The sequence below is a fragment of the Eleutherodactylus coqui genome, chromosome 6 (assembly GCF_035609145.1).
Source record: "Eleutherodactylus coqui strain aEleCoq1 chromosome 6, aEleCoq1.hap1, whole genome shotgun sequence".
NCBI classification, from domain to species: domain Eukaryota; kingdom Metazoa; phylum Chordata; class Amphibia; order Anura; family Eleutherodactylidae; genus Eleutherodactylus; species Eleutherodactylus coqui.
This window is the reverse complement of record NC_089842.1, coordinates 128,905,768-128,928,208: the sequence shown is the minus strand read 5'-3', so window position 1 is coordinate 128,928,208 and position 22,441 is coordinate 128,905,768. Positions and strand designations below refer to the sequence as shown.

Genomic DNA, 22,441 nt, shown 5'->3' with positions numbered 1-22,441 from the left:
TGCACTCACATTTTGGTTTGCACAAAAACGAATAGGCAGCGTGTTCTATTTTCATGCATTTTGCGCATAAAGATAGCAGATTTTCAGACATTTTGTTCGAAATTGTGTTCGCAAATCATTCAGCCATTCATATGCATCCAAAGAACATTCATCATTCAATCATTGCCCGCGTTTACACTGAATGATTGTCGCTCGCATGATCCAACTATTCTTTTAATGATAACCGCTCCGTGTAAAAACGCCCTTTTCCACGTGATTCCGGTAGATGACCCCCATTATCTTGAATATACCCTTTCTCCGTAGGACTACTAGAGTGCATTGTTTCGCCGGCGGGTCCTGACCTCTGCTTGTCTTCGGTCCTAATTCCTGGAAGTTCTACAAACAGCCAAGTATTCCTCTGCGCTCGTCCTATTGTGAAGCGGCGGTTATAAATAGTCAGGACGCACGTCTCTCCTGCGATACGGCAGAATGGCAGATCTATGAATGCTTAAAATCCAGCGAGGATAGCAGAGCGCGCAGCCTGATGTAATTACGTGCTGGAGTCTATCACATTAATATCTGATCTGCTGATACTGACAGTGACAGCTCTGTGAATACTGAGAAACTCCACTTCCAATTGTCCCTGTAATCCTGCTAAATCTTCATCAGACAAACACCTGTCAAGTCCCATTGCCAAACGCTCTGCAGCGGGTCATAGCCGGCGGCCATATCTGCTAATTAATCAAGGTGTGGACTCCTGTGCGGCGGCCTCCCATTCCAGCGCTTTCCAGGCAATGGTGGAGCTCAGTAAACATTGGCCACGGGAGTAGCCTATGTAAGGCCGGGTTCACACGGACGTATTTGTGCGTGCCATGCGCAGAAAATAGAACCCATTGATGGGTTTGTTCACATGCGTGTACTTGGTGTGAGCAATTCGGTTGCGCAAAAAAATATGCAGCATTTTCTGTTTTCCTGTGCAGGGAAAGAACACATCTTGGACTCCTAAAACTAATGGGCATTTCAACGACTGAGAACATTGGTGCGTGTTTTTTTTTGTTGTTTTTTTTGCGCAATTGTGCACAACTTGCTTGGATAAAGAACACAGTAAAAAATGCAGTTGCACTTGCAAATATGTAACGTTTGAGCAAAGACGCATATGCTTGTGTGAATCCCACTGCTGGCTGCAGACAAGGGGTGGAGCTAAGCTCCGCCCCATCCTACCTCCTCCTATTGCAAACAGTCAGAGGGGAGGAGAGAGGCATAGACAGCTCAAATGGTAGCGTATATCAGCCGGCCGTGAAAACAGCGGCCATTATACGTCCGTGTGAATAAGCCCTAAGGCTTTCACATGGCAGCGAATTTTGCGCAAGATTTGTGCAGTGCAAGACGCACGAAAATAAAGCCCATTCCTTTGAATGGGGGTCATGCACATAAGTGATTTTTTTCTTTTTTTTTTTTTTTAAATATTTTCCTCTAAATACACGATATTTAACTATTCACCCCCGTTGGTTACCTGTTTCCCAAATAATTGTCTAGTTGGCGAAATACATGCTTCATATGTATTTTGTTAATAATTTTACGATGATTATTTTTAAAATTTAATTTCCAGCTAATTAGTAGGATTTTCATATAGACTGGTAGGGCGGCTCCCTATTAGTTGGGGGGTCTGTGTTCATTATCAGCCGAGGTAATATCTGGCTTTGTAGTGTAAGAAGAATGTGTAGAAACTCTGCTGGTGACAGAAATCTAGAACAGGTTTAAGAACAGGTTCATCCATCCCAGGGCCAAGCCCAGTATTAAAAGATGATCCAGGCATGGGAACTATAGTGACACCTGCTGGTCAAGTCAGGAATCACTACAGGTGTGAAAAAATCTGACAAGTAGCTGTTTTAATTATTTATAAACAAAATGAAAAATCTGTAACACAGATGCTCCGAGCCCTCTGACTGCACAAGGGAACGTCTCGGCTCCAGTGGAGGCTCATCCGTGCCGGTCCCTTAACCCCACATGTACAGCCTCTTGGTTCACGTCATCTTTATGTTGCATTCCTGGAGAAAGGGTTTCCAAGCATAACAGTAGAAACCTCGAGATGATTGCAGGAACTCTGTAAATGCTTTTGCTTTAATTGTTTCGTATTATTCCTGAGTAATGGCGCTTCTAGACGGAACGAGTATTGATCAAAAAAGTGTCTAAACGAGTGAAAGTGCGCGTTAATCATTCAGTCTAAACGCAGCCAGCGGCCCAACAAGAATCGTTCACTTCTCCTTCGTTGTTCGCTTATCGTTCCATTTAAACAGCGCTCGTTGAGTCCCTTATCACTTACACAGCGAATATGAAAGACTAAACAATTCTCATGAGAACGCGCCAATGATGTGTCTGCCTGTCTTCGCGAGAGCGAAAGAGCTAGCGGTGACGTCACTTGCTTGTTTGCTCGTTCAAACAAGAATTTCCACCCATGGAAGCTGCCATAGGATTGCGTTAGAAAACACAATCCTATGCAGACGGACGCGATTTGTCCACGCAAAATCCAAATTGCGGCATGCTCTATTTCTGTGCAGGGCTAGCAGAGCTCCGCACAGAAATGTCACTTCCCGGCCACTGGCTCCACTCTGCGCATGTGCCGGCTGGGCGGCAGCCGGCACATCACAGAGCCTGAGCCGCAGGAGCAGGTGAGTGCCATGCTGCTCCCTGCAGGGGCTCGGGTCCCGCTGCGTGATCCGACCCGGCCGTCTGCAGGCGGCCTAAGACAGCAGCAGAATTGTGAATGCAGCCCTGGATGTAGGTTACGGCACCGTTCACACAGGGCGGAATATAAAATCTACAGTTGCCATGTGGATTTTGGTGCAGAATTCTGGGACGGCGTATTCCACAATGCTGTTTTGGAATATTTTGTCTCGTGACGGGTTTCTAAGGCTGTTTTCACATTGACGAGAAAATTTGCACGGCGCACAAATCGCACACGAATATGAACCGCATTCTTTTGAATAGGGTCATATACATGAGCCATTTATTTTTTTCCCCAAATCACTGTGTGGGAAACAATGTCCCATCTTTGGGCGTTCCCTAAAAATGCTGCACCCAACCTCCATTCTTTTTAATGGGGTTCTCAGATGAGTATTTTAGCTCAGTGTTTTTAGCGCATGCTAAATTGAATGCTGTTTGCTCTATTTTACAGCATTGCAGGATGTTTTTGATGCCCTACATCACCCATTGAAATGAATTTAAAAATTCTGTAATGCAAGGTTTAACAGCGGTTTTAACGCTGCCTATTATGTGCCACCAGGAGGGGGGGGGGGGGGGTAGACTTAATCAGCTTACTTTGCCTGCGTTGTTACCATGTGCAGTAAAAATGCAGGCAAACGCTCACAAAAACGCTGGTGGGAGAGCAGCCTAACGATTCTCATTGTGACCGTTTCTGATTCCAGCATGGAGAGGGTTAATCCAATGTGTAACTGTGACACCGCGGTGGACGCTGCAGTGACTCATTCCACATGGATATAGTTTTGTTCCAAATATTCCGTGTTATGTCAGGTGTGAGTTTATTTAGCACCCCGAGGAGCGGCCGTGTTATGAGGCAGATAAGCCTGTAGAGTGTATGATCCTGCTGTAAATATACAGCTCTGCATGCAGCGCAGATATAATAGCAAGCCGAAAAATGCTGCAAATGTGTTCAATAATAGAAGTGTTTGTAGTTTTTGTTGTCAATGAACAAAATACAAAGTGAAAGAACAAAAAAGAAATCTAAATCATTGATATTTAGTGTGATCACCCTTTGTCTTCAAAACAGCATCAGTTCTTCTAGGTACACTTGCACACAGTTTTTGAAGGAGCTCAGTAGGGAGGTTATTCCAAATATCTTGGAGAACTAACCACAGATCCTCTGTTGATGTAGCTCGCTCACATCCTTCTGTCTCATCATGTAATCCCCAACAGACTAGATGATGTTGAGATCAGGGCTCTGTGGGAGCATATCATCACTTTCAGGACCACTTGTTCTTCTTTACGCTGTAGATAGTTCTTGGTAACATTGGCTGGATGTTTGAGGTTGCTGACCTGCTGAAGAATAAATTTGGGGTCAATCAGACTTGGGTCTCCTGCACACAGGTGGATTTGCATTCTATGGAAAAGCGTGATTTCCTGCCCACGAGCAGAAATTGATCGCTATTTTCAACTCGAGGGAAAGAAATCGCAGCATGCTGCGGGATACGCATGGCTGGCTTCCATCGAAGTCAATGGAAACCGTACGTGCCGTAGCCATTCCGCAATCATCATTGTGGAGGGGCCGCAGGACCCGCATCATCGCTATGGCGATGGCAGGACGTCCTCTCAACTGCGCATGTGCCGGCTGGCACATTTGCAGCACAAGAGAAGATGCCGGACAGCTAAGCAGGCCTGGCACAAGGTCGAACTCCACTGCAGGAATCCCACATGCGGGGTCCGACCCGCCCGTGTGCAGGAGACTTACGTACAATCATTACTTTACAGCATTTTTTCCACACCTGCCTAAAACTTTTTTACACTGTTCTGTACACACTTCTTGTAAAAAGGAAACTTCCATCACCTAGAAGTTGTTGGAATGCAATGTGTGGTTGTAACATTGTATCAGCAAGTAATTACAATATCAGACCAAAAGGATCATTTTATTGTGTACAACTGAACACGTGAAGGGAGGCTCTAGTACCCTGTTGTACCGCCTCTAGCTTGGATACAAGATGTGATGCAGAAGGGCATGGAGGCTCTAGTACCCTGTTGTACCGCCTCTAGCTTGGATACAAGATGTGATATGGGTGGGCATGGAGGCTCTAGTACCCTGTTGTACCGCCTCTAGCTTGAGTACAAGATGTGATACGGGCGGGCATGGAGGCTCTAGTACCCTGTTGTACTGCCTCTAGCTTGGATACAAGATGTGATACAGGTGGGCATGGAGGCTCTAGTACCCTGTTGTACCGCCTCTAGCTTGGATACAAGATGTGATGCAGAAGGGCATGGAGGCTCTAGTATCCTGTTGTATCCTGTTGTACCGCCTCTAGCTTGGATACAAGATGTGATATATACGGCATGGAGGCTCTAGTACCCTGTCATACCACTTCTAGCTTGGATACAAGATGTGATACAGGCAGGCATGGAGGCTCTAGTACCCTGTTGTACCCCCTCTAGCTTGGATACAAGATGTGATATGGGCAGGCATAGAGGCTCTGGTACCTTGTTGTGCCGCGGCCGCCCCTATCGTAGATACAAGATGTGATATGGGCAAGCATGGAGGCTCTGGTACCCTGTCATACCGCCTCTAGCTTGTATAGAAGATGTGATACAGGTGAGCATGGAGGCTCTAGTGCCCTCTTGTACCGCCTCTAACTTGGATACAAGGTGTGATACGGGCGGACATAGAGGCTCTAGTACTGGAAAAGAGGTCAACTACACGCAAGTAGCCTCTGAGAGCCTTTTTATAGGCCAAGGGGGGAACCACTTTTAGGGCTTCAGATGACAAGACCGTTCATCTAATCACGCTACAGCTCTAATAATTCGCATATCTGCCTGAGATGTAACTGCATGCTGAGTTTTTCAGCAAAACAACTCCTTGACTTGTTTTTACAAAGAGCGTATTAAGGCAGATGTAGCACAGGCATACTGAGGGAATTTAACGAGTACAGATTTTGTAGGATATGCCTACATGTCTGCATTAGGATTACATATCTAACAGGACAGATATCAGAGCACGGATATTTATAGAAAGTATACATTAGTGCAGATATTGGCGCACAGTATGGGCTCGCTCTCTCTGCCGGTGTTTCCCCTACAATGTCAGAAAGCCCTTGTGATATCCAAATTGTCATTCCGCATTCAGCGCCGGAGCCATAAAATTCTTATTGCATTTGTCTGTGCAGTTGCTTAAAGCGCTCGGCGGTGCTTACAGACAATTCTGATTTTCTAAGCTGAGCTTTTAATGACCTCTGTTTATTAAGCGGGGATGGATTTTGCTTCCAAATGTAGATTGGGAGGGAGAACGGGGAGCTTTATGAGCGTGTAAGCAAAACCACAAGCGCTCGCCTAATAGGCCTTCTCCGGTTGGAAGTGCTACGGTTACCAGCGGTCTGGGCACCGAACCTGACACCGGGCACAGAGAGCTTCCTGCTGCCTCAGCAGATTCACAATGTATGGAGGAATCTATACAAACTATGGATCTACCGCCCACTGGGTCATACAATTTATTATATAACTCGTTCTTCATTTTTTCCCCTTTTTTTATTTTTGTGTGTTGACTTTAACCCCCGATGATCCCCCGATTCCTGTATCCACATAGCCATGTCCTTTTTAAAGAAATACTCCAGCCTTTTTGCTGATTACTCCCTGTGGAGATGATGGAGGAAGGTCCTTTTACTCTTGTGACAGGACCACATTGGCGCAGGCAGAAGATGATTGCTTCATGCTGCACCTCTCCTATGCTTAGAACAGACCCACTTGCCCAGCGGGCGGTATTGTCCAGCCACAGTCCTTCAATTCAATTGTATTGCCTTATCTGGACTGCAGGGAGCAGTAAGAGGACGGGGTCAGTAGAGTTGTTCTTGCATTGGCATTTGGGGTAAAAAGACGTGATACATTGATAATATGGAGCACATTTGGGGCAACATATTTTTCAGGGTACCTGCGCTACTTTTTTGTCCTGATGTCATTGATGTGTCACATGGGACCAGTGGTTCATCTATAGGGAATGTAGACGTTATAGTCAAACACGGGTCCTGGAAGCCCCAAAAAATCCTCTGATGCTATAAATGTCACGTGATGGTTAGAGGGGCCGAGGACTGATATTACACTCCGGCCCTGACTCTTCAGGGACTCATCAGCTGCCCAGAGATCAGGGGGACTCTTGCTGCACTAGTCCAGGGGTGTTGGGTAAATCTGCAGCCTGAACTCCTTGCCCCCACCTGTACTATTAAGGGCTTTAGTGGGGTATAGTCAGCCCTACATGTTTTATCATGCCTCGTTTTATGTTTTCCTGAGGTCAATGACAGAAATGTTATCTATGTGTTGTCACTGTATCCAGGGGTTAAATAATTTATAATCCAACCCAAAATCAAGAAACCTCTGTGAAGATTCTTTACTAGAGATGAGCGAGTATACTCGCTAAAGGCAATTGCTCGAGCGAGCATTGCCTTTAGCGAGTACCTGCCCGCTCGAGACTGCAGGTTCGGGTGCCGGCGCAGGGGAACGCTGAGTAGCGGCAGTCAGCAGGAGGGAGCGGGGGGGGGGGGGGGGGGGGGGGGAGAGGGGGAGAGGGGGAGAGAGAGAGAGATCTCCCCCACGTTCCACCCCGCTCTCCCTTCCTGTGGCTGGCACCCGAACCTTTTGTCTCGAGCGGGCAGGTACTCGCTAAAGGCAATGCTCGCTCGAGCAATTGCCTTTAGCGAGTATACTCGCTTATCTCTATTCTTCACTCATCCTCGTTTGCCAAAAATTCTGCTTAGTGGGGAAAACTGGGAAACTGGGTAACAAAGTCAATCTGCTTCCCTGGGATTCCTTCAGACACCCAGTTACATGTTTACCTTACAGCTTGTGAGATTTGCCATTCAGTGGTCTGGAAAAGCTGGGTGATAGTTCTAATAGTGGATTTAAATTACTTACGGTAATTTTCCTTATCCAGGGTAACTGGATGTGTAATGCAAACCAGCGAAAGCTGCTGTCTCTCTCACTATGAGGTGCTGGTAAAGTTATTAGTTTTTAGGTACCCTCCACCCTACATACACACATACACACATACATACACATATCCACACACCCTCATTGTGTTTCTAAGGTTAATCCTAATTCAACTCCCCAAGGCCAAATCTTCTCCTTCTTCTTGTAACATTACCATTATGTGACCACTAGGGGCAGTGTTCTATAGGAATCCACACCTGAAATATTGGTTGCTCATGTATAAAAAGTGTCAGGGGCGTAGCAGATGCTTGGGCCACACAACAAAACTTTAAATTGGGCTTCTTCGCTCCACCATGACTATCTGGCTACATGAACTCCGAGTTCCATGCTTTTGGTGTCAGTGGTGTAAAATCGCCTCGTTAGCTCTGTAAATATGGCGCAGGAACCATAAAGAAATATTGCAGGTTTTTTTTATACCTAAGAATCCTGAAAAATTCTGCTGAACATTATGAGGTGCAATCAGCAGATACATAAGACATCGCCATAGCTGCCATTAAAGAACCCGCGAGCGACACGTTCCCCAGAAGTGGTGCGACAAAAAATTTGAATAAAATGAAGCATCCGAACCATTTCCATATAATCACCGCCGAGCTCCATCATCTGATTGGCTTCTGTGAAGTGTAATAATATGCTGCTACAGATGAGATCGTTATTAACTTGTCAAGTGCTGCAAACAATTCGTTGTCTTTACTAATAGATGACAATGGAGGCAGCTGCAGCATTCTCTCGCCACAGTGTACGCCTCCGCCCGGCGCTGAATGGGTTAAACTAACGTGCCAGGCCGCAGAAGCAGCTGTTGTGCAACATCCCAGACCCCATTGAGATTCAATTCACACAACAAGGAGAAGATTCGAAAACAAGACGGCGCGATCAGACACGAAGCGCAGCACGTTAAGAGGGATAAACTGTGACTGTCACAATTGAGTTAGGACCATAATCCAGTTAGAGGATCTTTTTATGCAGACTCACGTCATCCGCAGTAATTGGAGCCAAGCTGTCCTCTCTAAGTGAGCGACACGTGACGCATGTAGCAGAGCTGAGTGTGTCTGATGCAGTATGTCAGCCAGAGTGTAGAAGGGCCATAAGAGTTGATAAGATGCTGGCAATCAACTTAGCTCAACATGTCAGATGTAGCAGGGCTGAGGATACTAGGTATAGTGTAGCTGAGTATGCTATGCAGCAGCACTGGGGGTATTATGGCTTCAGTGAGTATCCAGATACAGCAGAGCTGAGTATACTATAGCTTTAATAGGTATCTCAGACATAGCAATGGTGCAACATGTAGCAGTGCTGAGTTTGTTAGATCAACTATAGCTTTGTTCACCACATATAGCAGAACTAATTGCCTACCAATCCGAGAGTAATGAGTTTGTCATTCGGTTCTGGTCGCAATGTTTCATATGCGGATTTACAGAGGACTGCTAGCTCAGATAACAATCACAATACAAGGGCTTGGATGACAAATTCAGCACTGCTACATCATTACATCCACAATCCGGGCCATGTGACCGGGTGAATGCCTTCGTTTTATATCAGGTTGATAATGGCAGTGAATATTAATTGGCCGCGTTAATGGCTCTTGGATTGATCTGGGCTCCTGTTATAATGCATTCAGCTCTGACAGAGACAGCAATTTGCAGATTAGAGATGGAAGACGTGAAATATAAGGGCTCTGAAGGACGTCGGGGCTTGGGTGTCGCTAAGGTGATGTTCTGCAGCCTCCGCTGCGCAACGCCGAGAACTGAAGAGGGTTCTCAAATAAATTGAATATTGCTTATTTATTACATCAATTTAGAGGTTTAGAATATGTAGTATGTATGGAGCGCATACGGCAGATAGATGGGAGCCGCTGAGGCCGGGGCTGTGACACGTCCATAATACAGATCTTTAATATGGAGGTTTTACAGGTGACATTACAACCATATGTCATCCGTATTTAATCAGTATTAGAGATGAGCGAACTTACTCGTTTCGAGTAATTACTCGATCGAGCACTGCGATGTTCGAGTACTTCCGTACTCGGGTGAAAAGATTCAGGGGGCGGGGGGAGGCGTGGCGGGGGTAGCAGCGGGGAACAGGGGGGAGCCCTCTCTCTCTCCCTCACCCCCCCCCACTCCCCGCTGCAACCCCCCACTCTCCCACGGCGCCCCCCGAATCTTTTCGCTTGAGTACGGAAGTACTCAAATCGCGGGCGAAAAAGAGGCGTGGCCGAGTAGGTTCGCTCATCTCTAATCAGTATATATCCGTATTTGCCTCTATATATACTGCCATGATTTTTATTTTCTGGGGAAATACTAATCTGTATTTATTCAGCAGCAAATAATACCAATATGGAGGCAAAAACGGAAAAATAATTCATTCTGCATTAAAAAAAACACCCATGAGAAATCCGCCATGTGATTGGATACATCAAACTACTAACGACCACTTGTCCGTCCAATTTGTGTGTGACGTGTGAGCCTGACAACACCTGTGATGATGTCAGTTATTACCGGATCTTAGCCCTGCCCCCTCATCACATGACGGTGACGTCACCAGAGGTCCTTTACACATACATAGCTGGCAGTGCATATTGACCAACATTGAAGCATAGTCCTTCACTGCTATCCTCACATATCCTGAACGTGATATCATGTCATCTCAAGTGCTGCCGCCAACACCAGTTCAGCCTTCATCTAATTGTTCCAACACTGGACAACGGTTGACAAACAGTCACTGTTAGCAAACATGTCACCACAGAGGGTTCATCACCGCCGTGAAGCTAATGCATCTGACGTGACACAGCGACAAGCCACAATGTCCTCTCAACCACCAGCTGTAGTTTGTAAATCTCGTGCAGCAGATACGTGAAAGCAACGAGTGAACATGTCTCCTCAGTGATCAGCTGAAGTTCGTAAATCACATAAAAGCAACGTAGCAGAGCTCTGTGTGTGTGTGACGTGCATGTAGCAGAGCTGTGTGTGTGTGTGTGTGTGTGTGTGTGTGTGTGTGTGTGTGTGTGTGACGTGCATGTAGCAGAGCACATTGCGCCACCAGAAACAGTGGTACTATAATTTCCCAATATTTACTAGTAGATTTATATTAGTTCTGTATTGCGATCCACAAAAGATGAACCAAATTTGGAGGTAAAATACACTTGTCTCAAAGTGACCTTAGCTAGAGTCCAGAGCTATGTCCAGACTTGTGGAAGTCCTCTAACATTCGGGGTGTCAGTAGGTACAGAGCAGAAGGAAACACCAGCTTACCGCTTGGTCAGGAGGTGCAAATGGAATTCACTCCAACCAGGTGAATGAAGAAAAAAAGGAAGTAGTTTGTCCAGCACATAAAGGCCTCCCCACAAATATTATTTATTTAAGGTGAATATTAAAATGTTAGTACACCGGAGCATGCACATGCCTACAGTGAACCAGGACTTCTAATACTTGCCTTCAAAGATAATATTTGTGGGAAGCCGTTGTGTGCTGGACAAGGTATGTGCACAGTAGGTAGCATTAGGTAGGTTGGTACCCTGTGCAACAGCTTCTATTGACTCACCTGCATAATGCACCAAATAATGCATGCAAGAGTGAGCTGCCCAGGTCATCAGGACCAGAGGCACAACCCTAAGGCCAACCCTTGGCTGTCATATACAGAATGTCCCTCCACAACCTGGTACTGTTGGCACTGGTCAGTTTGTGTATGGACACCCCCCCAAATTTCTAGGAGGAATAACAGAGGAACAGAACAATGCAATACTATATGCAAATATGTTCCAGCATTGGTATTCCATGAAGAATACAAGTTAGGAGAGCTGAAAGGTTCACTTTAAGGTAATGGCGCCATCTATTGACCACAATAGTATTAAAAATGTAAGAAGATACTTTAGTTATAGAGGGAGCTTAGTTTGACAGAAGCAGCACAGTTGAGTTGGGTATATGCAGTAAACTTGGGTCTGAGGTGCAGTAGAGTGGAATTAGTTATATGTACTATAATTGGGGTTTTCAGATTCAACAGAGCTTCGGAGAAGTGGCCTCATCCAGCGGTCCAGTGTGTCAAGATGCATCAGATCAGATTATCAGATCTTTCACAAGAGATGGGATAGTCCCCAACAGCGTTGTAGAATATGGCGTCCCTGAATTCTAAGTCCGCACTGCTAACTACGGCTTTTGATGCAGAATTCTGCTATTTTCATTTCCACCCTTAGCAGTGCAGATTTGGGGACGGAGTATTCCGCAGGAGGGCGTATTGCGCAACGCTGTTACAGAATATTCCGTCCCGTTGCAAGGTGCCTTGACCTTGCCTGGGACTGCAGACTTTGTAACCGGCATTTCCTCCTGCGCCGCCGCTTGTTGCTGCCAGTTGTCAGCGGATTCATCTTCCCAGAAATAAAATCTGAGATTTGAATGTAGAAGAAAACTGGATGGATGTGAATTGCGAGCGGCACGTCGCCTCTGCTTTCCTTTGCAGATGATCGCTTTAAGAAGAGCATTTTTGGTGACACTGGAAATATGGGTTATTCGTGTTCCCCGACGGCGTTCTTTGAATTCTACGGGAACGGCGGCTGAATTATTTATTTGTGCAGCTTTTGCTGCGAGTGTCTATCTGTCAGCAGCAGGGACTGGATGCCAGGAGCGCCCGGCTGCTGCAGTCAGCAGACTCTCGCTTCCACATGACTTGCAGGATGTCGCTTACATGGGAACGTTTATTATGTTACACATGACTGTAACAAATCTTGTACAATCCCAGAGATGCCAAGCGAGCTCCCCTGAGCCCTCCGGCAATGCCCTTCGCTAAACTGTGCCCATTCTAGGCTGCTGTCCTGATTGGAAGGAGCTGACGGCAGACAACATGGAGCGTCCACATATTAGATGAGTCGTCCTCTTCTGGCGCTCATAACCATTCATTTCAGGCCTTTTACACAGGTCAATAAAACGATTGTTCCTGAGCATTGTGCAGCAATTGAATGATGAATGATAATTCGCTCATTTGTTGCTGATTGCTTGTTATGATGACCTAAAAAAGATTGTTTGTTCACGGCGCATTCTACAGTCGCTTGAGAGAAGTAAAGTCGAGCTGTCGCACGAGCGATCCCTGCCACGACTAATCCACAAGAATATTGGAAGATGTGAATGCAAGTGTTGCAAATCTAAATGACTGGCTTCATTGTCGATCTACGCTCATTAAGGGCAATTTATCTTGTAGTATAAAAGAACCCTTAGGCGTCTTTATACCAGAGTAAGCGTATTTGTGCGTGCATGAGTGCCGCTTATTTGCGGATTGAACAATTCTTTTTTGTGTGCGCATCGTCGTATATTTTGCTGTTTTTTTCCGAACGCAAAGGGACATGCAAAAATGACTAATTAGTCTGAGTTCAAGATGGTGTTCTTTTTGCTACACAATTACGCAGTGTTTCACACATCTCCTAGTGTATTGCGCAGGCATTAGCACTTCCTCATTGTCCTTTATGAGGACTTTTGGGAAAAACGGAGCATGCTGCATTTCTTTTCTTTTTTTTGTGCAACAAATGTGCAGGAAAAATATACGCATGTCAACAAAGCCATCAATAGGTTCTATTTACTGCGGACAGTGCGCACAAATACACGCAAAAATTCCTCCCTGTGAAGACAGTTATTAAAGTAGCAGTATGGCTGCTATCACAGCTCCTGCAAGACCCTTTACACGGGACCACTGCCGCTCCTGTGCTTCTGACAGGAGGGATAGTCGTTCTGTGAATGGAGGAGAAGCAGGCTGGAGATCTCTTCTATCCCACACGCCTCTATTTACAGTAAGGCCTCCTTCACATGAACGTCATTTTGACGCAGAGTCGGCACATAAAAAACATGTCTAAACGAATCTATGGCTTCTTTAAGACGCGCCGAAAAAAATCGTGCATCGATTCCAAGATTTCTCTCCGTCAAAAGATAGTACATGTCAGCACTGGCGGATCCCATAGACTCCTATAAGGGCCGTCCGGCAAATGGAGGGGGAAGCGGCATACCCGTGAATACTGGCCACGATGTGCTCGAGGATGCTATTCTTTGACACAATTTAACACTCCGATAGCCACGATGTTTTAGCGCGTCCGAGCGTTAAACTGACGCTCATGTGAAAAAGCCCTAAACAAGAGGTCGCTCAAAGATTGATTGACTCCTGCTTACACGAGCCGACGGCTGCTTGGCTATTAGGTGAGCTAAAAACCAAGTGACTCCAGCAAATGAGTGCCCGGTCAGTGGCCACTTGTACGCGGGGCAACAGTCTCATGAATTCGCTATTAGCAGCGATTATCCGGGTGATAATCTCTATGTAACGGCTCCTTTACCCGACTAGTTGTGCATACAGATAGATACAGCGATCTCTGCCTACAATGGATACAGTATTACGATACATTATTTTAAGCATACAATGATCTTTCCTGGGCTATTGTAACTTTATACCAGATTCACTGTGTTGTGTTACAGAGCGTCCGGATCTGCAGCACGGGCACCTTACTGGAAACTACAGCCAGTTGGCATGGGCAGGCCACTGGTAAAACACCCGTATTAGGCCGCATTGTGCGAGATTTCTGCATTGTGAGACTCTTGCGCCATCTTTTGAATGGAGTCGTATACATGTCCTATCTTTCACGTTCCTCCTATATTTTCAACATACAGTATGAATTAGTCCTGGATTGATCCCTGTATGTTGAGCTGTAATGTACGGTAGATGTACTAATAGATATTAGACAGATTAAATATTAGATAGCTGGATAGATATGAGAGATTAGAGTACTATACCGATTGGTATTGATATTAATTAGTTGATAATTTATTACACCCCTACAAGAGATATTTGCACTTTCACCTCAGGCCTCTTTTACACAGCCATAGGCATTTTTACGTGCGCCCGACACCCTGGCACATATACGGCGAGGCCGCAATACCGTTGCCTCCCCTCCGTAGCTCACCTCCCCGCCACTTGTCCGCAGCCAGCAATTGGAGTGGGTGGAGCTTAGCTCTGCCCCCACACCCTCCCATTGCAAACAGCCAGAAAGGAGGAGAGAAGAGGGAGGGAGTTTAGCAGTCACGCTGCTAAACTCCCTCCTGCCTCCCTTCTCCGGCCGCTGTCATTGGCTCCCATAGGAGTCTATGCATCGGCCGGTGTATTCCGGCCACAAAGATAGTTTCAGGACTATCTCTTTGACCCGGCGTGAAAGCGCCTGGAGCTATATTGGCCCGGCTGGGTGCTTTGACGCCACGGGAATACGCCTGTGTAATCTGATGCATTGGAATCCAAAGCATCAGATCGTAGAGTATATTGGCCGGCCGTGAAAACGGCGTCCCATATATGCTCGTTGTCTTTTAAAATATCTAGAAAAATCTTTCTAAGTTCCTTTTACATGCAACAGTCATCAATCAGGTAATCGTTGGATCATAAGCTGAACGAACATTATTCAGTGTAAACACGACCAACGCTTGAATGATGAACAAGAATTTGTTTATGATTAGTCCATTTTATGCAAGCATGAAAACCTGATGATGATCGGCCCGTGTGAACAGGCAGCTCCTCATCGATGAACGACTGCCTGTTTAATGTGAATGGAGGCGGGCAGCAGGAAGAGATCTCTGGTGTGCTCCACCTACATTCAGTGAATGATTATCGCTCCTGTGTGAAAGCACCGCATCGATAATCATTGGGACAACTAACTGTTGGTTGCTTAAGCGCTCACCAGTGTAAGAGGACCCTAAATCCAAAATTGAGGATAATCCAATGTACATCCAAGGTGGATGTTCTGTCATTATGATGATGTGAATATCCTCCTGAGAAGATCTCCATTTCATATCTAGAACAATTATCAGATCTAGCTGTACCTGCAGCGCCTGCCATATCCCAAATCCCTTTAGAAGGATGAAGGCATTGTTCCAGACTGCTGCATGCCCAGGCGGATTTACTGACCTGCTTAACTGCATTAAGATCTCCGGAAACTGGCTTGTAAACGGCTCTGGTTTTGGCCCTTAAAGAGCCATTAACCTCAAGATTATAAAAGGTCATCAGCGGTGTAAGAGAAGCGGCTCTGTGTCTGGAGGTTATATCCATGCTGGAACATTCAGCGAGGAGCGGCTGATACCCGTCACACATATGAATGTAAATGTCTATAGATGTAATATCACTGCGGGGGCATTATAAGAGCAGCTAATATTAGTCACACATATGGATAGAAATGTCTCTGGAGGTTCTCAGCACTGGAGATATGTGACAAAGTAATGATCTTGAGGGACGGGGAGGTTTTTACAATTCCTATCAGGCTTTTCCAAGTCTGAAATGGCTGATAACAGAAAAAAAGACTGCATTGACCTGCATCATCCCCCACCCCAAAGATGGCTGATGACAAGCAATGATAGATGATCAGGATGAGTCTTGTTCTTAAGGAGTTATGTGGCAAGACTTGGGTCTTCTGACCTCCAAATGGGCTTTTTGGTATGGGGGTTCTAATCTGGTGGGACCCAGCGGCCGACATGGATAGTGATATGTATTTGATGCTAGTGTTGGGACGTTGTTCATTGTTGTATAATGCAATGACTTTGGGTTACTGACATATTTTTTTCTTCTTGCAGGTCCAGCTGTTGGAAATTGGAGCAGATTTTCTATAGAGAAAGAAGCCTCCACTAACAAGACGCTGAAGTCTTGCCTTCAGGAGAAGCACTGTGCCAAAATCTTACTCGGCGTCATTGACTTTATCCTTGGAAAGGAAAAGATAATTCCACAGTGATTAATGAACGCAGTATCCCCACCAATGGAAGGAGGTGGCGGCAGTGGAGGATTACTGCACCTTTAGCCGTGTGAAGCGCTCTTCTTGACTGATGGCTGGACACAAGCACATTAAATGCTGAGATTTGCACTCCTTCTTTGCTTTTGCACCTCTAATTTTAACAAGGGCCTTTTATTTTCTCCAAACCAGCAATGGGCCCGTGGACAGTACTTTGGCCCAAGGACTGGGTGTCATTTTTGAAGTCGTGGATTGTGTTTGTACTTGGGGTTTCCATGCAGATAACTCTCTCTAAGGCCTGCCCCACTGTGTGCCGATGCGACCGGAACTTTGTCTACTGTAACGAGCGGAGTTTGACCTCAGTGCCTCTTGGGATTCCGGAGGGTGTAACAGTGCTCTACCTCCACAATAACCAAATTAACAATGCTGGATTCCCTGCAGAACTGCACAATGTCCAGTCAGTGCATACAGTCTATCTGTATGGCAACCAACTGGACGAGTTCCCTATGAACCTCCCCAAGAATGTCAAAGTGCTTCACCTCCAAGAGAACAACATCCAAACCATCTCCAGGGTTGCACTTGCTCAGCTATTAAAATTGGAGGAGTTGCATTTAGATGATAACTCAATCTCCACTGTCGGTGTGGAGGATGGAGCCTTCCGGGAAGCAGTCAGCCTAAAACTGCTCTTCTTGTCGAAGAATCACCTGAGCAGCGTGCCAGTTGGACTTCCTTTTGGTCTGCAAGAGTTAAGATTGGATGAGAACCGCATTGCTCGTATTTCAGACCAGGCCTTCCAAAACCTGACCGGTTTGGAACGACTGATCCTAGATGGCAATCTCCTCACCAACAAAGGGATTGCCGATGGCACCTTCAGCCATTTACCCAAGCTTAGGGAGTTTTCCATGGTACGCAACTCTCTAACAAGTCCTCCTACTGATCTCCAGGGCACCTATTTGGTAAAGTTGAACCTGCAGGACAACCAAATCAACCACATCCCCGTATCAGCTTTTGCCAAACTGCACAAGCTCGAGAGATTGGATATTTCAAACAACCGACTCCAGTTGTTGGTTAAGGGAGTCTTTGACAACCTAACGAATCTGAAACAGTTGACTGCACGAAACAATCCCTGGTATTGTGACTGCAGTATCCGATGGGTGACAGAGTGGCTTAAATCTCTTCCAGCTGCTATTAATGTCCGTGCTTTCATGTGTCAGGGACCAGAGCATTTCCGGGGGATGGCCGTGAGGGAGCTAAATGTTAATCTACTCTCATGTCCGACCACCACTCCTGGCTTATTTCCTGTTACCCAACCTCCTCCAACCACAGCTCTGACTACCCTTCCCCCAACCGTGTTCATCCCTACCCCCACTACAGTACCTACAGTCCCAACAACAACCCCATCACCAGAACCCACTACTGTGCCTGAGCCGGAAATAGTGGTCATAGAGAAAGTTACCCCATCCATCCGAGAACGTCTCCAGCTCTCTATTCGTTTTATAAATGACACGAGCGTCCAGGTCAGCTGGTTGTCCTTTGATAGTATTGTGTCCTACAAAATCACGTGGGTCAAGATGGGGCACAGCTTGGTCGAGGGGATTGTGCATGAGCGTATAGTGGGTAGGGAGAAGCAACACTTGAGTTTATTGAACCTAGAACCCAAGTCCATGTACAGGATTTGTTTGGTTCCCTTGGACGCTTTTAATAACTACCGAGCAGGAGAAGAGACTGTATGTATCGAGGCCATCACCAAAGCTTCCCTGCTCAACAATGGCAGCAACAGCCCTTCCAGTCATGAGCAGACAACTACTCAGAGCATGGGCTCACCGTTTCTGCTGGCCGGGCTCATTGGGGGGGCAGTCATTATTGTACTTGTAGTCCTCCTCAGTATCTTCTGCTGGCATATGCACAAAAAGGGTCGCTACACATCTCAGAAATGGAAATATAACCGTGGGCGCCGGAAAGATGACTATTGCGAGGCAGGAACGAAGAAGGACAACTCAATCCTGGAGATGACGGAAACCAGCTTCCAGATAGTCTCCTTAAACAACGACCAGCTCCTTAAAGGAGGTTTCAGACTGCAGCCCATTTACGCCCCAAATGGGGGCATCACTTACACAGACTGTCACATCCCTAATAACCTGAGGTACTGCAACAACAGCAGCGTTCCAGATCTGGAGCACTGTCACACGTGATAGCGTGACGCTTGGGGTTCCAGCACTGGCCAGGTGACCAGACTGTATGGACAGACTTTGCAATGTAAAATGGAACGCAGATACAGAAATCCCATTTACATTTGATAAATGTTAGCGAGATGCATTTGTGCATCTGAAATCTCTGTAATTTATACGGTGTACTATATAATGGAATTTAAAACAAAAAGTGCTATCTTTTCTATTTCCAGTTCATTGCAAACAGTTTTGTAACTCTTTGCTTTTTAAATCTTTAAAATTGCTGAAGTACTGTACAGGGTTGTACAATAAGAACCCGTTTGCCATGATAATGACAGGTCTGCTTGTGTTTGGTTTTGTTGATCACGGTCACAGCACACACTACTGCTCATATGTTGTGTGTTTACAGTGGAGGTCATTGTACATGCAACATTGTACATATAGCGCTGAGTAACTTCATGGTGCGTTTACATGTAGCTGATTTGCTGCAGATTTTTGGGCAGATCTGCAGCAGATTTCACCCCTTTTAATTTGACTTCAGTTGAAATATGCTGCAGATCTGCAACAAAATCCACAGCAAATCAGCTATGTGTGAATGCACCCTAAATACTTCTATTGCACTAATCTTGAGTTATTCTCCAGTCACATCCAGAGCTGCAGACAGAATTCCTCTAGGTTCCATGTAGCTTTCTACCTGCAGGATCTCACACCTCCTTGGCTTCCGGTTCATTGCCTGTATAGAGCATGTATTGCTGGATGTCTAGTAGAGATGAGCGAGCATACTCTCTAAGGGCAATTGCTCGATCGAGCTTTGCCCTTAGCGAGTACCTGCTCGGGCGGGGAGCGGCGGGGGAGAGCGGGGAGGAACGAAGGAGAGATCTCTCTCTCTCCCTCTCTTCCCCCCGCACCCCCCTGCTCATGGCCGCAACTCACCTGTCACCCGTGCCGGCAGCCGAACCTTTTCTTCCGAGCGGGGAGATACTCGCTAAGGACAATGCTCAATCGAGTATTTGTCCTAAGCGAGTATGCTCGCTCATCTCTAATGTCTACCAGTTATTATATAATGGTCTAATGTAGAAATATCCCAATGCATTACTGGAGTTCTCCTAACCTGGTATAAAGGTGCATTTCTTAGGACAATGCTACCAGATTCTAGGCAGACATCAGTAGAATTATTATTGCAGCTCTGGCTGTTTAACCCCTTTGTGACCAGCCTATTTTGTGCCTTTAAGGATTTCCATGGCACCACTCTGGAGTACATATAATGTTATAAAAGTTATACAATACATTTTTGGGGGGAAAGATGAAAAAAAAGTCCATAAATTCCACTATTGTTTTGGGGTTTAGCTTTTACAGCATTCACCATAACATGATAACTTTATCTAGAATTTTTGTTTTATTATTTTTTACTACTACAATAAAAACATGTTTTTAAAGCAAAACAATTGATTCTGCATCATCGCATTCTAAGACCCGTAGCATTTTGATTTTTTTGGCAACGGTGCCAAGCGAAGTCTTTTTTTTTTTTTGCAGTTTTTATTGGTACCATTTTGAGGTACATATGACTCTTGGATTGCTTTTTATTATGTTTTCTGGGAGGCAAACAAAAGAAAAACAGAAATCCTGCCATCAGTTTTTAAAATTATTTTTGCAGCATTCACCATGTGAGATAAATGGCATTTTTTTTTCTTTATTGTCCGGGTCATTACAAATGCGATACCTATTATGTGTTGCGATTTAAAAATTTTTTTTTGTATTTTATCCATTCTAGGCTGGATTCACACGGAGGTATATCGGCTGGGTTTTCACGCCGAGCCGATATACATCGTCCTCATCTGCAGGGGGGGGAGGATGGAAGAGACAGGAGCAGGAACTGAGCTCCCGCCCCCTCTCTGCCTCCTCTCCATCCCCTCTCCGCCCCTCTGCACTATTTGCAATGAAAGGGGGTGGGACATGGGAGGGGCCAAGTGTCTGTGAATTAGCCCTGCCCCTGTCCCGCCTCTCCTCATTGCAAATAGTGCAGAGGGGTGGAGAGGAGGCAGAGAGGGGGCGGGAGCTCAGTTCCTGCTCCTGGCTCTTCCAGCCCCCCCCCCCCTTGCAGAGAGAGCCGACGTATATCGGCTCGGCGTGAAAACCGAGCCGATATACGTTCATGGGAATGCACCCTTAAAATGTTTTTTTTGTGGGGAAAAATCCTTTTTTTTTTTTTAACAATTTTTTTTCCTTCAATTAAACTTTATTGAACTTTTATTTCACACAATTTTTTTCATCCGTGAAGGAGATTTGAAAATGCGATCATTCACCCACTGGCACTGTGAGGTGCCAACGAGGGACAGAAATAGCCTGCTTCCTCTGTCATCTGCTAACATGATGCAGTTGTTATTGATTGTGACATGTAAGGGGTTAAACTGCCAGGATCTGGGGTTTCTCCATTCCTGGCTGTCAGCATTCAGCCAAGCCACTGCCCTAAAAAGATGTATGTGCAGGTTTAAAGCCCGTTAGGTCACCCTCTCAATTGCTGCGGGCATTCTGTAACAGAATAGTTGCAGCACTTGTACAAGAATTTCGCAGGAATTAAATTCAAAATGGTGCAGATTTGGCTGCGTTTGTACTTGCGGAGCAGCTGCTGAATTCAACCCTTGTATTGCAGGTCTTGTTATGCTGCAGAATCCGAATCCGCAGAGTTTTATAAAAATGCTCCAAATTTGTAGAAATCCCCTCCACGTGGCTTGTACTGTAGCCGGTGGGACCACGGCTACAGAGGTACGCAGGCAGTCCCCCTGACTCTGTCCCATGGCAGGTCCGTACATATTTTACAGGTGAAATTTTTGACATTTGCCCTGCAGAGAATTGGGAATCTTTTACAAATTATTGTATTTTATTGCATTTTCTGTGGCAAAAAATGTAATGTGACTCAATTATCCCAGGGATCTCTAATATGTCTACATGTCCAGTGACGTCGCCGTTATCTGACCAATTGCTACATAACATCAACATAACACAAATGCACCTCTTAAACACCTTTTTATTTAGAGCCAATATAGGGTGGTACCATGTTACTCAGAAAAATCTGTGGTGTTAAAGGGGTTTTGTCACTGAAATAAAAAAAAATCAATACTTACCTATTCCTCCCCAGGGAGCCGTCTTACCGCTTGTTTTCCTTACTGATCTTCTGGCTCCTGCAGTCTCCCGGGTCACTTCACCGCAAGCCGGACGATTCTTCTTCTCCCTGTGACTAAGCACACATTGCCAGTCTCCTTCCTGCAGGTCAATGTATGCTATGTCACTAGTGACGCAGAGTTTGCTGCCTAGCAGGGAATGCTGACTCATATGCTGTGGTATTGCTGAGACTGCCCATGCACACTGTCTTGCGACAATAGTATATGAACACTCGCAGCAAGACAACGCGCTTGTGCAGTCTCAGCAATAACCCAGCATTCCCTGCTAGGTAGTGAAATGTACACTGACCTGCTGGAAGGAGACTGATGACAATGTACACTGCAAAACAGGAAGAAGATTCATCCTGTGACTCGGGAGACTGCAGGAGCCAGGAGAAGGTACGGTAAGTAGACTGATGGGAGGAATAGGTAAGTATTTTTATTTTTGTTTCTAATGACAAAACCCCTTAAGTACTCTTATAAGCAGACAAAGGTATTCTAGAGGTGACATCTCCATTGGCTGACAAGAAAAGTTATATTTGTGAGCTTTCAAGGCTTCTTTGGGCCTCTTAATCAGGCTGGTATGCCAAAATATTTCTAACGAAACATTATGTATTCTATATATACAAAAGAGCAGAGACATAGTGCGATTAATTTACATCTGGAGAAGACAGGATAACAAATGGAGCTCGGCACTTAGATAATGATAAACCTGAGTC

At 45.6% G+C, this 22,441-nt stretch overlaps 1 protein-coding gene across 1 annotated transcript in view; it reads left to right on the top strand.

Annotated features, from left to right (window-relative positions):
- Positions 1-20,009, top strand: part of FLRT2 (fibronectin leucine rich transmembrane protein 2) — a 50,366-nt gene extending 30,357 nt beyond the window's left edge. The window contains exon 2 of the mRNA XM_066607595.1: positions 16,245-20,009. Coding sequence (XP_066463692.1) covers positions 16,591-18,588 — 1,998 coding nt within the window. The 5' untranslated portion in view covers positions 16,245-16,590 and the 3' untranslated portion in view covers positions 18,589-20,009. The remainder of the gene's footprint in view (positions 1-16,244) is intronic.
- The last annotated feature ends 2,432 nt before the right edge of the window (positions 20,010-22,441 follow it).